Source organism: Stigmatopora argus, chromosome 16 (assembly GCF_051989625.1).
Source record: "Stigmatopora argus isolate UIUO_Sarg chromosome 16, RoL_Sarg_1.0, whole genome shotgun sequence".
Taxonomy (NCBI): domain Eukaryota; kingdom Metazoa; phylum Chordata; class Actinopteri; order Syngnathiformes; family Syngnathidae; genus Stigmatopora; species Stigmatopora argus.
In genome coordinates this window covers 11,071,392-11,087,295 of record NC_135402.1, presented here as the reverse complement: position 1 = coordinate 11,087,295, position 15,904 = coordinate 11,071,392, and the positions used below count along the sequence as shown (strand labels likewise).

At 40.6% G+C, this 15,904-nt stretch overlaps 1 protein-coding gene across 2 annotated transcripts in view; it reads left to right on the top strand.

Annotated features, from left to right (window-relative positions):
- The window catches only part of LOC144091182 (transmembrane protein 132C-like), a 149,180-nt gene that overhangs the window by 48,015 nt on the left and 85,261 nt on the right, over positions 1-15,904 (top strand). For both annotated transcript variants that reach the window (XM_077623295.1, XM_077623294.1), the window contains exon 3: positions 14,287-15,205. In XM_077623295.1, coding sequence (XP_077479421.1) covers positions 14,287-15,205 — 919 coding nt within the window. The remainder of the gene's footprint in view (positions 1-14,286; positions 15,206-15,904) is intronic.

Genomic DNA, 15,904 nt, shown 5'->3' with positions numbered 1-15,904 from the left:
GAGGTTGTCTTTCTGCCCAGACCAACGAAAAACTAGAGGGAACATTGCCCTCGACCCCAGAACTGTGAGGCCTACCGCTAACCACTTGGCTGCCGGGCCATGCACATGACAGCCTTCATAAAGAGAAAGCTGCTTGACTACTGACAGTGCTACGACATTTTTGGAGTATGTTCTTATGCACTGCTTTAATACCCAACAACAATCATCTCACCTTGGCAGCAATGTGATGACACTTTGAAAGTCTAGCATTTAGATTTTTGACAGCTGCCATGTTGGCCTTTGGGAACTAGCCATGATTTTGTGGGTGACATTGAGGGGTGAAAGGCGGCCACTATCCTGATATCGCATCTATGTCCATCACATGATAGCAAGGCCTTAAAGCAGAGATGGGCAATCCGGTCCTCAAGGGCCACTGTGGGTGCAGGTTTTTGTAGAAACTGATCCAACACAGACAGTTTAACCAATTAGATTTCTGCTGAAACAAGAAACACCTTAATGCAATCCACTGATTAAACTTGTAGGACACCAGATTGGTAAAAAAAATGTGTCCTCTTTATGGGTTGGAACAATCACAATACATTATTAAATAAACCAAACTCAAACTGTCCAAAGGCCCCCAAAACACCCTGAAATCCTTTCAAAATAAATAAGTATTTATCGTTTGTATAAATTGTGTGCAAAAAAAACAACCAATAATTATTTATTTAGCCATTAAAATTAATAAGGGCGTCCTGGTGGATGAGTGGTTAGCATGTTGGCCTAATAGTTCGAGATTCTGGCCTCTTGCTCGATGAATATTGTTATCAGGATTTAACACTGGAGACTCTAGACCAGTGGTTGCCAAGTCCGGTCTTCGAGAAACCCTATCCAGTCTGTTTTCCATATCTCCCTCCTCTACCACACCTGAATCGACTCATCAGCAAGCTGTCCAGAAGCTTCATACCGATCACAATTATTTGATTCAAGTGTGTTGGCCAACCCTGCTCTAGACCTTAACAAATGTGAGGCTGAAAAACACTACTATCATCTGAAAACATAAACTCTTATGAGGTCCTGTAAATTATTTATTGTTTTAACAAGAAATAACTAAAAGCAAGCAACAAGCTGGGATGATCAACATTTTCTACTAGAACATTGTGGGTTTGATTGTCAGTTCTACCTGATGTTACATAAAAAAAATAGCAATCAGTTGACTCTAAGCCATCAGTGTGTGTGAATTGGGTAATTTTTTGAACATGCTTTTAAGACCTTGGAATATAATTTCCCGTTTAAGGGCATTGAAATTGTGCATTAGTTTCTACTCAAGAGGAGGAAATGAAAGACAGTCTATATATTCCTTTTATACTCAATTGATAGCATCGTACTTGCCTATACAACACCATTTAATCCAAATTATGATTTGTGGAGGAAACAACCTTGAAAGAAAATGATTTCTTTTTCACTATGGATAGAAACCAGACAAAAACATCACAGAAATTAGATACACTGGATGAAACCTCAATAGATAGACTCGAACAATGTGCTGTGACAATGTAAACTTTTGCTACTGATTTGATAGAGTAAAGGCTGGTCAATTGGTTAGCGTGTTGGCCTCACAGTTCTGGGGTCGACAGTTCGATCCCAGGTGAGTCATGACTGTGTAGAGTTTGCATGTTCTCCCCGAGCCTCCATGGGTTTTCTCTGGGTACTATGGCTTCCTCCCACATCCAAAACACATACATGGTAGGCTGATTGAACACTCTAAATTGCCCCTAGGTATGAGTGTGAGCGTGAATGGTTTTGGGTCTCCTTGTGCCCTGCAATTGGCCAGCCCCCAATCCAAAGTCTCCCCGCCTCGTGGCCATAGTTAGCTGGAAAAGGTGCCAGCACCACCCACAACCGTCGTGAGGATAAGCAGTTTGGAAACTGAATACATGAATGAATAGGAAGAATAAATTGAACACAAACTGAAACCTACTTCCAGATGAGAGTCGATAAAAAGCTATTTAAGCAAAGGTTACCAATATGGAAATTGACAACTAAATTTTAAAGATGGTGTCATTTGACCGTGGGGGAAAAATCCGCTCATCCATCTTTCCTTGTTTTTTTTGGTGACTCTAAAATTGAGATTAATCAGTCAAGATTTACAAGAGTTGTTCAGAATTCAGAATCCTTATATCACACATAAGCCCAAACAATGTTTGGGAAAAGATTAGTAATTGGAAATATTGCTTGTCCTTAAGACTAGATATACTTGGGAACACTCAGTCTTCTTGTTTTTCTACATTTTCCCCAATCGGCAACCTCACTAAGACTCCTAAATCTGAGAGGTGCTTTTTTGGTTTGGGAGATGTGGATGAAGAAATGTGTATTGCTTGCTTGCGTGACTTTTCTGAGCTTCGGCGAAAAGACCTCTGTTCTTCACTCATGCCGCTGCCGGCCTTGCACTTCCTGTGAGCCATGACAAACCAGGCGTTTCTGTTCTACACCGTTAAGCACCTCATTCTAGTTTGCTAGTGTGGAATTCTCCTTCGTTGCTTCCTGTCAGCACGCTGTATTATGGCTGTGCCAGAAGCATATCGCTTGTTGTGCATTCTATGAACTACATGCATACTTGTTACATACAGCTTTACAGTCTACACGTTTTATCATCTGTGCTTTCAACCATTGGAGAAATTCCTGGGACAAGTTGCATGTTATATGGATAAACTGCCGAACCTGCTTTTGAATGCACAGAAAACAGAATTATAATTTGTTCTCTGATGGTAAAGTATCACCCCACTATCATAAAATCACTCTTAGAGGCTTTATAAAGATCATGACTTTTTAATATGTCAATCTCCGTAATTTTCTCCAATACATATTTCTGTTATTTTTTTTATAGCTACCATTAATATTATACATGTCTTTCATAATCAGCTGTTTCTGTACTCGTCTATCTTTCTTGGCAGGCGAGTCGTTATTGCATTACTTTGAGGACAAGACCCCATCCTCTATTCTTTCTATTGTCAAACCAATTTCTGACAGCTCTCAACAATGAATATATTACCATAAGACGGTGATGGATGGATGATAATGGAGTATCATTGCGAAACTAATTCACATTGCTATAGTTGGGTGGAATAATAAAGTATCAATGCAATGTTTGCCTTTTCTGCCCATCCAGTTTTTTTCTTTATTTACCAAAAGATTCCAAATTGTCCTGATCTTAAAATATGTATCTCGAACGGTCATCTAAAAATTCTGAATCCCTTATCAAGAAAAATTGCATTTGGACAGACTTGTTATACTTGTAGAATTAAAGTCAACTTAGGGTGTATCCATACCAGGAAAGTCATTCACTTTCTTTGGTCTGGACCAAAACAGTTTTGGTCCACACTTTTTTGGTGTCTTTCTTTTTCACATTGCAATGTTGCAAGTGACCCAGGATTTGACAAGAAACATATGCATGTGTAAACATCGTTCAATTATTAAACTACCTAAATGGTCTGACGGACCCTCAGAAAACGTTTGGGTCTGCCGAGCCACACCGGCATCTTCTCTCACCATCGCAGCCAATTCACCCGCAATGTGTGATCGGTTGACAGCTGCGGGTGTCCTGTTGCCAAGTGCATATTGAACCTCTTACGCTTGAGGATGGTGTTCATTATTGTCAATTCACGGTGAGCGCAGAAGTCTAACAGTACAACATCACTTACGTTACGATCAGGGGAGTCGGTCTTCCAAATCACACCCCTCCATGTCTCACTGTCATTGCCCACATGAGCATTGAGTCCCCCAGCAGAACGAGGTAGTCCTCGGGTGCGGAGCGGAACCCAGGAGCAGGAAGCAGGTAATGAAAAGTGATGCGCTGGTGCACAAACTTAAGGTTTAATGGATATTATCGGCGCATCATTTTTTTACGGGGAAATTCTCTTCTTCTTCTGCGCTGAGTGCAATTCAGCGTAGAAGCGCTGTTTCATCTCTTGTCTTCCACTTGCGAGTTTCACCATGGATTTTGACATTTTTATGAAGTTTTTATACTAAAAAAAATGTGATGTACTGAAGCCGTGGATGTTGAAGCTGTGAGCCATCACAGTACATGGAATTTAATTAAATGCAAGATTAGACATAAATATTGTAACACCAGGGATTTATTTTTCAGACTGTACAATAATGCTCTGAGAGCCGGTACACGGTCGATTGGTTGCCGGTCTTTTGGTCGCCGATCTTTTGGTCGCCGGTCTTTTGGTCGCCGGTCTTTTGGTCGCCCAGAAGGTTATTGATAATTACCATTTAAATCGTTGCTCAAATTCCCTAAATACAAACTGTGAATTACTATTTAGTCATACTTAATGCCCTATTAATTATTAGGCTAAAGAAAAGCTCAAAATTTCCCGGATTTTTATTGTTTTTTGTTGGAGAACTTGTTAAGACCCTGACTGACGTACCTTCCTAAGGGGACAACTCATGTACATACAAACTCTTATACACTCACACGTCGGCTCAGTGAAATTGCTCATGGCCATTGTTGGCTTTTATTGATGCCTGGACCGTGTTATTTTACCTTGTTTTGTCGCCGGTCTTTTGGTCGTCGGTCTTTTGGTCGTCGGTCTTTTGGTCGTCGGTCTTTTGGTCGCCAGTCTTTTGGTCGCCCGTTGTCGCGGTCCGGGTGACCAAAAGACCGGCGACCAATCGACCGCACACGCCGAGAGCCATATATTTTTTCAGTCGACTGTGGAACGAAAATTTACATATAAAGTACTGCTCTACTTACGAAATTTTCAAGTTACAAAAAAAGTTCTGGAACCAAGTAATTTCGTAAGTAGAGGTACGACTGTACTTATCTGATTTGAGATTTTAGTTTTTTTTTCGTTTCAACACGGTTACATTGTTTTAAACTGCATACTAATGCCACTACGGCAGGGGTGTCCAAACTATTCCACAAAGGGCCGCAGTGGGTGCGGGTTTTCATTCCAACCCATCAAGATGACACCTTTTCACCAATCGGGTGTCCTACAAGTGCAATCAGTGGATTGCAGTCAGGTGCTTCTTGTTTTCTTCAGAAATCTCATTGGTCAAAATGTCTGTGCTGGATCGGTTGGAACAAAAACCTGCACCCACAGCGGCCCTCGAGGACCGGTTGTGACTACGGCATGGTAATATATACACTTTGAATTACTTGACCAGAGTTCGCTGATTAAATGCGGATTCATCATCTTATTTCTGACTGCCACATTATGTATTTGGCAGTGAAAAGTTGCTTTTGGCTTGCTCTGCTACCTAATGGGGGGGAAAAACAAAGAAACTGGTTGAATCTCATAGTTGCAAATTTGTGTTTCTTTCTTTTGTGTGCCTCCGTTTTTAACCTAGTAAGTAAATCTGGACCCTCATTGAACGTTGAGGTTTGCATTATTTAAAAGCATGTATTGAGTTTCTTACTGCGTAACTTTGACACACTGGTTGTTTGAGTCATTTTAAAGGGTAGAAACTGAGAGAGGGAAGATGCGAGTCACATTGATAAGTTCTCTGAGATAATCTAAGCTGTTAAATGGGTCTGCACCGTTAAGTGTTGCCTTCGATTAGCCCTCCGGGTGATCTGATTGTGAATGTGCACCTGTTCTCTTCACTGCATTTAGCGGCATTTGGTTGAAGAGAGCACGTCTCGTAGCTCATCCCAGCTAAGCAACCTACGGCTCTATTGTGAGTCCCCACACCACCATTCACCTCCTGTCTCCCCGACGACATATAATGCGAACTGTGGACACGGGCGATGGGTTGAACTGGAATAAAAAGGCCATTCATGTCCCTAGTGTGTCTTTAAGGGACAAAGCTTTTGTGGGCGAGCACCGTTGCCGGGTAACCCCCAGTAGGCTCACGTGATATGGAATGAGCAGAGGGAAACTGCAAAAAATCATATAAAGCTGCTCAAAGTCTTCCCGAGTTTGACCTAAGTGATGCCCAATGGGCTCTCTGCAAAAGAGACACGGACTGTCTAAAGGTCGCTCTATTTTTTGAAATAATGGCGTTACTCTTAATATCGTACATTTTACTTGGACTACTTGCCCCCAAAAATAAAAGTCAAAGGCGTAGTAGCCTTTGTAAATCCATGACAATGACACGTGCAATTAAAAGATTTTTAAGATAAAGACACTCCTCTTAAATTCTTTGATATTTAAGTATAGGTAGCATATTCCTTGACAAAAAATGGGTCTTCAATGCTGTCCTCGAGGGCCATTATGTGTACAGCATATACAATTTAACCAATGAGGTTTCTGCCAAAACATGGAGCACCTGACTGCAATCAACTGATTACACTTAGAAGACACCAGATTGGTGAAAAGGTGTCATCTTGTTTGGTTGGGATGCAATCCCACTGCGGCCTTTTGTGGAATAGTTTGGAGACCCCGTTTCAAAATGTTCTTACATCCGATGTGTTGTTAATATGCTCATTGACAATCAGGCCTGCCGATATAATATGCATGGATGCTTAGTGTATGGTGCAAATATTCAAAGTCACTCAAACACCAGTTATTGGATTGGATAACTTTATTCATCCCGTATTTGGGAAATTTCATTGTGACAGTAGCAAAAAAAGGCATAGTTATAAGTTAGACAGTACAGTCGCAAAGGCCACACAACAACAAAGGAAAATGGAAACAAAAACTGGAACGCCACACAGGAAGTCTTCCACAAAATCGGGAACTTCTGCAGACCAAGGTAGAGAATATGCAGAGTCACTCTTCCAAGCTTATCCGCACAGTTCCTCAGTAGTCTGGAGCTGAAGACAACAGTAGCAGAGTAGAGCAACTGTTGCTGGTAAGCGCTGACAGCTCTTCCATCTTATCCCACGATGGAATGGTTGGTCAGAAGCATTGCCTCTTCTCCCGGCACTTTTGTCCAGCTCCGAATCCCCGGCGGCACCGAGGTGTATCTCCTTCCGCTGCGTATTGTAACAGCTAGTCCCATGTGTGTGACAGCGTAGGCATGGCTGAATGGTTCCAAAAAAGAAGTAGCCAAAAGAAGCCAGGCTAACAGAACAAGGAAAGTTGTAAAAACCTTAAAGTAAAAAGTACAAAGTAAAGTAAAAAGGAATATATTAAGAAATATTAAAATGTAATTAAAAAAAGATAAAAGGGCTGTAAATCACAAAAAACATAAGGGTGTACAGAGCTACTTCCGCTGGCTCCCGCGTGAACGGCACCATCTTGGAATCCGGATACTAACGATTCTAGTTGAATTTCAGAAAGAAAACAACAACCTAAAGCAGTGGATGGAGGTGACTAACATCTGGTATATGATAAAACTTACTTTATCCTTTGGTCATGGCACTTAATGTTCCTAATTTCCCTGAAAGGGAAAATATGATTACACATATCGATCCCTGCAAAAATGTGTTGCTTAGCAATGAAAGATGAGGTGTGCCTTGCTATTACGGAGCCCGTTTAACCTTCTGCTGAGGATTGGACTCTCATCCACCTAGGTACTCTTGTGGTGTCAGGGTGCATTTGATGGGCTCTTAGTAGTGATTACGGCCCCTTTGTGTTTTTATTGAGAAATATTGACTAGTATGATACCAGCAATTGACATGTTAAAATGCCTAGGGCTGTAAAGTATATGACTGTGAAGCACAAAATTTTGGTCCAACAATCTTAAGTGAAAATATGAATTGTCTTTTCTGTGGTTTAAGTGTAGTCTTGAATCTGTTTGATATCTGTTTAAAATCTCAAAGGTTAGAACTTTGCCAATGGCATTTTGAGCCTTATTTCACTTTATGAGTTACAGCTAACCTTAAAATAAAATTGATTTAAAGCCAGAAAAATAAAAATGTTACCTCTGTAATTGTCCATTAATAGTAAGAATTTTTCTTTGTGAAACCAATGAGGCAGAGTGTAAAGAGAATTAGTATTATTACTATTATTTTGACATCATGAAGTGTACCTTGTGTGGTAAGTTCTACACAGTATATCAAAACATATGGGGCCCCAAAATTATTTTTAAATGCTAATTCAGTATGTGAAAATATATTCAGTTTATGACACTATCTTAATTGAAAATGTGTAATAGAATTATGCTGCAGCTGCCAGCCATTCTTATTTGTCACAAAAACAAGCTTCTCTGACATCAAGGTCCAGACTCGCCTTCTAACTTTATTAAAGTCAAAGCCAAGACCAATCCAATCCATAAAACCATTAGTATTCTTAACCCACATTATTTAGCGGTAGGTGAAAATGACACATTAGAATATAACCATTTCGGCTACTTAGAAAAAAGGAAAATGACAATTTCGTCCCATCTCAGATTTCTGAGCATTCAAGAGCACTAGTGATAAAGCCATTTAATTTAATTGAATAATCTTCCGAAATTTGCTAAAAACCACATTAAAAAAAATCCAATCAAGACTGAGTCTTCTTTTTCTTTTTCCAACAACACACACACACACAAAAGCCATTTTTTGTTACATTAGAATAAGGCTCTTACGGAGTCTTATTATCATCAAAGCATAAAAAGTTCAAACAGCCTGGCCTACGTGTGGTTAGTGCGTCGGCCTCACAGTTCTAGGGTCGTGGGTTCGATCCCAAGTCGTTTCTCACTGTTTGGGTTGTGTGGGTTTTCTCCGGGTATTCTGTTTTCCTCCCACATCCCAAAAAACATGCAGGGTAGGCTGGTTGGACATTCTAAATTGCCACTGCGATTAGCTCTCTCACCAATTCAGTGTGCCCATAGTTTGCTGGGATAGGCTCCAGCAAACTCCCCTCGCGACCCTTGTGAGGATAGGCGGTTTGGAAAATGAATGAATGATGTAAGAACTCTCACTTAACAGTCCGTATTCAGTTTGTCTTTTGTTTGGAACGGGAAGATTGTTGGAAAACTCTAATTACGTGTGCCCGATGACTGAATGGCGACCAGTCTAGGTTGTACTAGTCAGCCTTTCGCCCAAAGTCAGCTGAGATAGGCTCTGGCAAACCCCGTTACCCTTACAAGGTGAATAAATGAATGATTATACTTGTATAATGACAATAAATAATTCAATTCAATTTAATCTGCAAAGATAAGCAAATCATTTGAGCTCGAGGTTTTTGTGTTAATTCAAGTCACTGCTTTACAGGTTCAAATTCTAATGGTGTGACTGAATTCTGAAAGCTTTTTCCCTCTGCAGAACAAAACAATCACAATACCGATGAGAAAACTCATTTAATTGCTTTCCTGTTATTGAAGCCGATATCTACGCTAATAGGAAAATACATCATTTCCTAGTCTGCTTCATATTATTTCCAGTATTAACATATGGCACACAAACAGTGAGCAATGAACCAAGGGTGCGCTGTACACAAGAACACATCTTAATTGTTGAGCGAGTGCTCGGAGTGTGAGCAGTGTAGGCTTTTTTCTATCAAATGTTCACGCCATTCAATTTCGATAACCTTTGCTCTCCATGCTTGCTTCCGTGTGCTCACCTTGCTCATGCAGAACCAAATCTGTTTGGCAAATATGTTATCATGAGGACAACTTCAAATGTTTGATCAGAGAGTCCTCGCTAGTGAAAATGTGCACATGGCAGAAGATAAGGACTGGATGAATTGAGAATGGGGAAGCCAAGATGAGAGGATTATACATCGACTTTGGTCACAAGGGAGGAGAACAGGTGATTGGATTTGAAGCTAAACACACCTCCCCTGGGCATATACAAGTTATTTTCGGGAGACTCATGAAGTTATTAAAAATAATAATGAAAACTTTTTCAAAATTATATACAGACGCTCCCCTACTTACGAACGAGTTAGGTTCCGAGCGATTGTTCATAAGTTGAATTTGTTCGTAAGTTGCTCGTATAAGTAACACACATTGGTTTGTACTGAAAAAAACATTTAATAACATGGAGCGAATACATACAGTACCGTATACATACATTAGAGAGAGAGAGAGATTTACTAGAAACTGGCCGAAAGAAGCTATCAAATGACGATTGCAGTTTTCTTTTTTTCATCATAAATGATGCGTGCGGTAGCACTGTATGGCATCATTCAATTGATTTGCAAACTTTGTGCAACGTTCAATATTTGGGTCCTGCTGCTCGATCTTTATGTTTATAAATGGTACTGACGGTCGAACGATTCAAGTTGTATTCACGTGCAACGCTCACCACTTTCTCACGCGCATCAAGCTTCGTTATTATTGCCACTCATTTCAAATGAAATGGCTTGCCTCTTCCTTGCACCTCCCTCAATAGAAGCCTTTCGCTTTTCACCAACCATATTGAATAATGGATGCACGAGATGTTTAATGATAAAAATGAAAAAGGTTCTTTGCGCACTGGAGATACGTTCACGCACTTCCGCACTGCAACGAACTGGGCAGAGGAAGGTAGATGCTGGGTGAGCTGAGCTCTCAGCGCCAGGCGTCGGCATTAGCGGCGGAAAGAAGCACTACTCGGAAAAAGGTGCACAATACAAAATTGAACTTATGAACATTTTTCGACATAAACGCAATTTGCAGACATGTTCGTATGTACCGTTGTTCGTAACTCCAATGTTCTTAAGTAGGGGAGCGTCTGTATACAGCGAGTCCCTACGACGTCCATCCATTTCTGAGACACAGCGTAACCTGAATTTTGGTGTGAGTCGAAAGATAAAAAAATAAAAAGTCATATACACTTACCCTGTATGTACAATGTTAAACAAAAAGCACTCTGCATTATTATTTTACCATATAATTCAATATACTAAATCACACTAATGTATATCATTGACAGAAAATTTTCAGATACCTTTTTTTTCGTCCTCGTTATTGTGTATTTCCTTGAATGCTGCGACTTATAATCAAGTCCATCTTTTGAGCAGACAGGTGTTTTTCAAAGTAATTCTCCACAGAAGATTCTTTCTGGTGTTTAAGGCAAACTCTTATTTCAACTTCACTGTTAAATGAATGAAAATAAAATTACAATCAACCAACCATAGGTCTTTCTCTGGACAGTACACAGACTTTTAAGTTAATGCTAACCCTCAGTGTACAATTCCTTAGATGGCCTCGTGGTGTAGAGGTTCATTCACCTGACTTTGGGTGCAGACAGGTGTGGGCTTGATTCCCACTTTTGCCCGAAGACAGCTGGGTTAGTCTCCAGCAACCCTTTTGAGAATGGGCGGTATGGAAGATCAATGAATGAATTAATTAATTTTGGATAGTTTTGTTCAAATTGGGGAAAAAAGACATTTGGACGAGCTCTTTTCCCCCTCTTTATTACGGTTCCAAGTTAGCGGTTCAAAACTCGGTATCCGCAGATCCTCCAAATCAGCTGATTTTTTGAGTCAACTCACATGCAAAATAAAAATGCCATTGGGACATCCTTAGTGGGTATAGTAAATTGGAATGAACAAACATTCTTTCTGTATGTGTTAATGTCACTCACAAATGTTTGTCACGCTTGAGCTCTATGAAATTGGAGCAGCCTAGTCCTTACACTCTTCTGTCTGTGTAGTCCTGTGTTTTCAGTATCCAGCAATTCTCTGCTCATAGAGATTTTACAACCTAGATTTATCACAGGAGGTTAACTTATCTCCACAAATCGTTTCCTTTTTCATTTGTAGAAGCAGTCCGACAGCATAGATGATTTACAAGTACTGACACGAAATCCAAGGATCTCTTGCAGCAGCAAAATGCACTAGCTTGTGTATAGCCTGTGTTTATTATAATCACTGTTCCGGTGATTTAAAAAAAAAAAGACAAAATTTGGTCTCAGTAGGGTCGTGGGGGGTGCTGGAGCCTATCCCAGAGGCAGGGGACATCCTGAATCGGTGGCCAGCCGATCACCGGGTACAAGGAGACGGACAACCATGCACACTCACACCCACACCAAGGGGCAATTTAGAGTGTCCAATCATCCTACCATGCAGGTTTTTGGAATGTGGGAGGAAACTGGAGTTCCCGGAGGAAACCCACGCAGGCCCGGGGAGAACACGCAAACTCCACACAGGTGGACGTGACTTGGATTTGAACCCACTACCCTAGAGCTGTGAGGCCGACATGCTAACCACTCACGCCACCAGGACGCCTACTCTTTCTGAATTAATGTCTTTTTAATGCCTGGCCACAAGTTCCCATTGGACTTGAAGTTTTTAGTAGTAGTGGTGCGGCATGGCCTCGGGGTAAAGTAGCCGTCCGACAACACAGAGATAGTTGGGTTTTTTCTGCGCATTAAAGCTAGTGGACTATTTGACGTTAATTCAATCCAGTAAATATACAAATAAGTTCGACTAATTAGATATTTATACTCCAATTCTTTAGTGTTCTATTGTCAAAATATGTATTGTTTAGATCATAGTGGTATGTTTGTATGAAAGCTTTAAAAAAGACCAAATGTGGAAAAATAGAAGGAAGCCAAGTAAAGAACTTCAAAGTGTCACAAATTGTTGTGTTTGCTCTCTGTCTATAACTGAATAATGTCACGTGTATTGAGGAGAGAACAGACATATTGAAATGACTTATAAACAAATGGTGGCTGCCTGACAGCAGACATAAAGAGGAGCAAATCATTAAATGGTTTTTCTTTGATACATTGCCATAGTTTTCAAAAAATATTCTTTGTTGTACTTCGGCCCTTTTCTTACTCTTTACAATCAGGTATTTCAATTTATTTCAAATGCATTTATCGCTCTTGTGAAATGAAAGTGCAATTCCTTCCCATTTGAAGAAACACTTAAGTATTTAATTTTGTATTAACATTTACTAATGCACTTTTGAAAGTTTTGGCAGCCCGGTGGAGCGAGTGGTTACTGCGTCGGCCTTCCAGGTGCTGGGGTCCTTGGTTCAAATCCAGGGTTGGTCCACTTGTGTGGAGTTTGCATGTTCTCCCTGGGCCTGCGAGGGATTTCCTCTGGGTACTCTGAATTCCTCCCACTTTCCAAAAACATGCTTGGTAGGCTGATTGGACACTCTAAATTGCCCCTAGGTATGAGTGTGTGTGTGGATGGTTGTCTGTCTCCTGAGTGCCTGGAAGGTGAAAAGGACCTATCAAAGAAGAAGCCCAGTCACCATTTAGACTGCAGGTGTCTCAAACCGATTCCACCGAGGGCCGCAGTGGGTCCTGGTTTTTGTTCCAACCGATCCAGTGCTGACATTTTAACCAATCAGGTGTCTTCTAAAATAAGTAGCACCTGACTGCAATCAACTGATTAACTGATTACACTTGCAAAAGGTATACTCTTGTTGAGTTGGAATGAAAACCTGCACCCACTGCGGCCCTTTGAGGACCGGTTTGAGACCCCTGACTTAGAGGAAAGAGCTCATGGCATGAATATGGATCACTGAAGATGAAATGTGTTCAGATAATATTTATTTTTCATGCTTATTTGTATGTCTTTGTCACTCATGTTTGAAATGTATTACTGATGCATATTTTTTTCAATGAGGATGAGACAAAGGCCATATTCTCATTAGGTGTTACTAATGAGGAATAAAACCACGCAAGTGTGTTTGTATCGGAATCTAAGTTCATTTAAGTTAAATTTAAAGTTTATGTTATGTTACAAGCGCATCCGTCAAGTCTCTCGCTCTCTCTCTCTCTCTCTTTCGCTCACTCTCCGCGCACTCCGCGATGTACTGAATATGTCTCATTTTAGTATTAAACATCATAACCACTAGTTATTTGTTATTCTGTTAGTAGATGGTGAATTACAACCAATAAATATATGTTTTCCATTGTAATATCCTGTTTTTTTCAGAGGGTGGGAACTAATTAATTTGTATTTAGTTCATTTCTATGGGAAACGTTGATTTGAGATACGAGTAAGTCGACATAAGACCTCGGTCCGGGAACGCATTAAGCTCGTATCTCAAGGTATGACTGTAAAGGCATTTCAATGGATGTTACATATATTGTATTTTTAAGACTTTAAGTCACACCTGAGCATTAGTTCTGCTAGGCAAAGAATGCGCATTGAAAGGAAAAATAATATTCAAGCCACACTGGAGTATAAATTGCATTTTTGGGGGACAGTTTTTGAGTTATCAGAAAGCAAAGAACAAACATTATACGTTAACGTAATCATGAAATAGGGAACAACAAGGAAAAAAAGCAACTATTAATGTTACGTATTAAATGAGTTTGGGATAATCATGGCCTAAAAAACACAATATACCAAACTTTTGCCAGTCAGAGTGAAAAAAAAAAGACATGTAAATTTCAGGGCAAACAAAACTATGAAAAAAGTGTGCCTTCTATTCTGGAAAATATGGTACTAGAATAAAGACATAAATGTGTTCTCGATTCCACTTATTGAAACAATGGAGCTGTAGATAACGTCTCTGGTTTCTGTCTTTTGTTTCTTTTAGTGGTGGACGCCAAGACCATCCTGGAAGGCCTACAGAGGTACAACGCTGTGCCAATCTATCTCCCTGTCAGCTACCGGATCCTTAATGCTGAGTCAGCTTTCTTCCTACAGGAGGCAAACCAGGATTTAATGAGGAATTCTAGCCTGCAGGCTCGCACGGAGTCCTTCTTTATCCACCAAGCTCGGCAAATGCCTTTTGTCAATGCAAGCTACGGGCCACTGTCTGTACAGCAGCCTGTCCCACTAGCGATGCTTCAGACGCAACCGGGGCCGTTTGATATGCCCGCTTCATCATCTGGTCCAACATCTGCGTCCCTCTCCCCGCTTTTCACATTTAACTGGAAGGTTCATACTTACATCATTAATGAAAGGGTCCACCCCAGCTGGCCTAAAGTCCAAGTGTTGTTCTACATCGCAGGGAGGGACTGGGATGATTACAGTGCCATCCAAAAGCTACCCTGCATTCGAATGTTTGCCTTCCATGAGACTCAAGAGGTGCGGGGGACATGTCGGCTGAAAGGGGAGCTGGGGATTTGCGTTGCTGAGCTGGAACCTCTCGCTAGCTGGTTCAGCCCTCCGACCGTCAGGCCAGGTAGGCAGAAGGTATCAGACCAGGACCAAGGAACGCCTGTGGAGCTTTACTACATAGTTCAAACTACCAACACTGAGGAATGCAATGCTGAGGACTCACGAAGAGGCAGTGCTATTCGTACGGAGCAGTATGGTCCTCGAGGCTATTCTGCTGGCCACGTACCTATGCAACGCATCGGGAGCGTGAGGCTTTTTCAGCCATTATCGGAACTCAAACTGGACGGCAACTTTTTGGTCATGACACCCTCCAAACCCATCCGACAGAGAGAAACACTTTCAGCTTTTTTAGCTCTGTCCACCCTTTCTTCGGTGCAGATCTTCACTCTCAGGTAAGCAGTTCATCTACAGTAACAATGTGCATAATATTTCTGTTTCAAAACAATTTTGAGTCTCATCAGGGTTTGCATGCTGTGGGTAAATCAGTGAGGATTTACAGAAAAAAACCCTTGAGTCCAATTTCTCTTTACAAGTGCTTTTGGTGCATTTATTCCTGAAATCAGCTTTGTCTAATGTCTCATCTCCAAGAAAGAAAACAGACTTGAATTTTGGTTGTTGTTGTTTTTTAACTTTGAGACAGTCTCCATACATGTGCAAGTTGGACACACTCCCATAATATTATGAATCTGTGCAATCTTCTCCAAGAGAAACATCAATTTCTTCAAAGGGTTTTTGTAGCATTAGCTGAACAATGTTTCTTTTGGTTTTGTTGTACAGCTAACAACATATCATATACACAACGCACAATATTTTGACTAATCACCTAAGGCTTTTAGTCGGTCTGGACAAGGGCTAGACAATTTATTTTCCATCAAGGCCATTTGAGAAAATGTAACTGTTGTCAGGGGGCAAACCGTCTCAACTGTTCCATTTCCACACAAATACATAGTTTTTTAAGAGTTAGAAAAAAATAATTCTAAACAAAACTTGCACAGTCATGAATGAGTCTTGAAAGTAGTGTATTGAATAATATGTTACTATGTCAACATAAAAATGTTACCATGTTCAACAGATTGTAGAAACAACACATA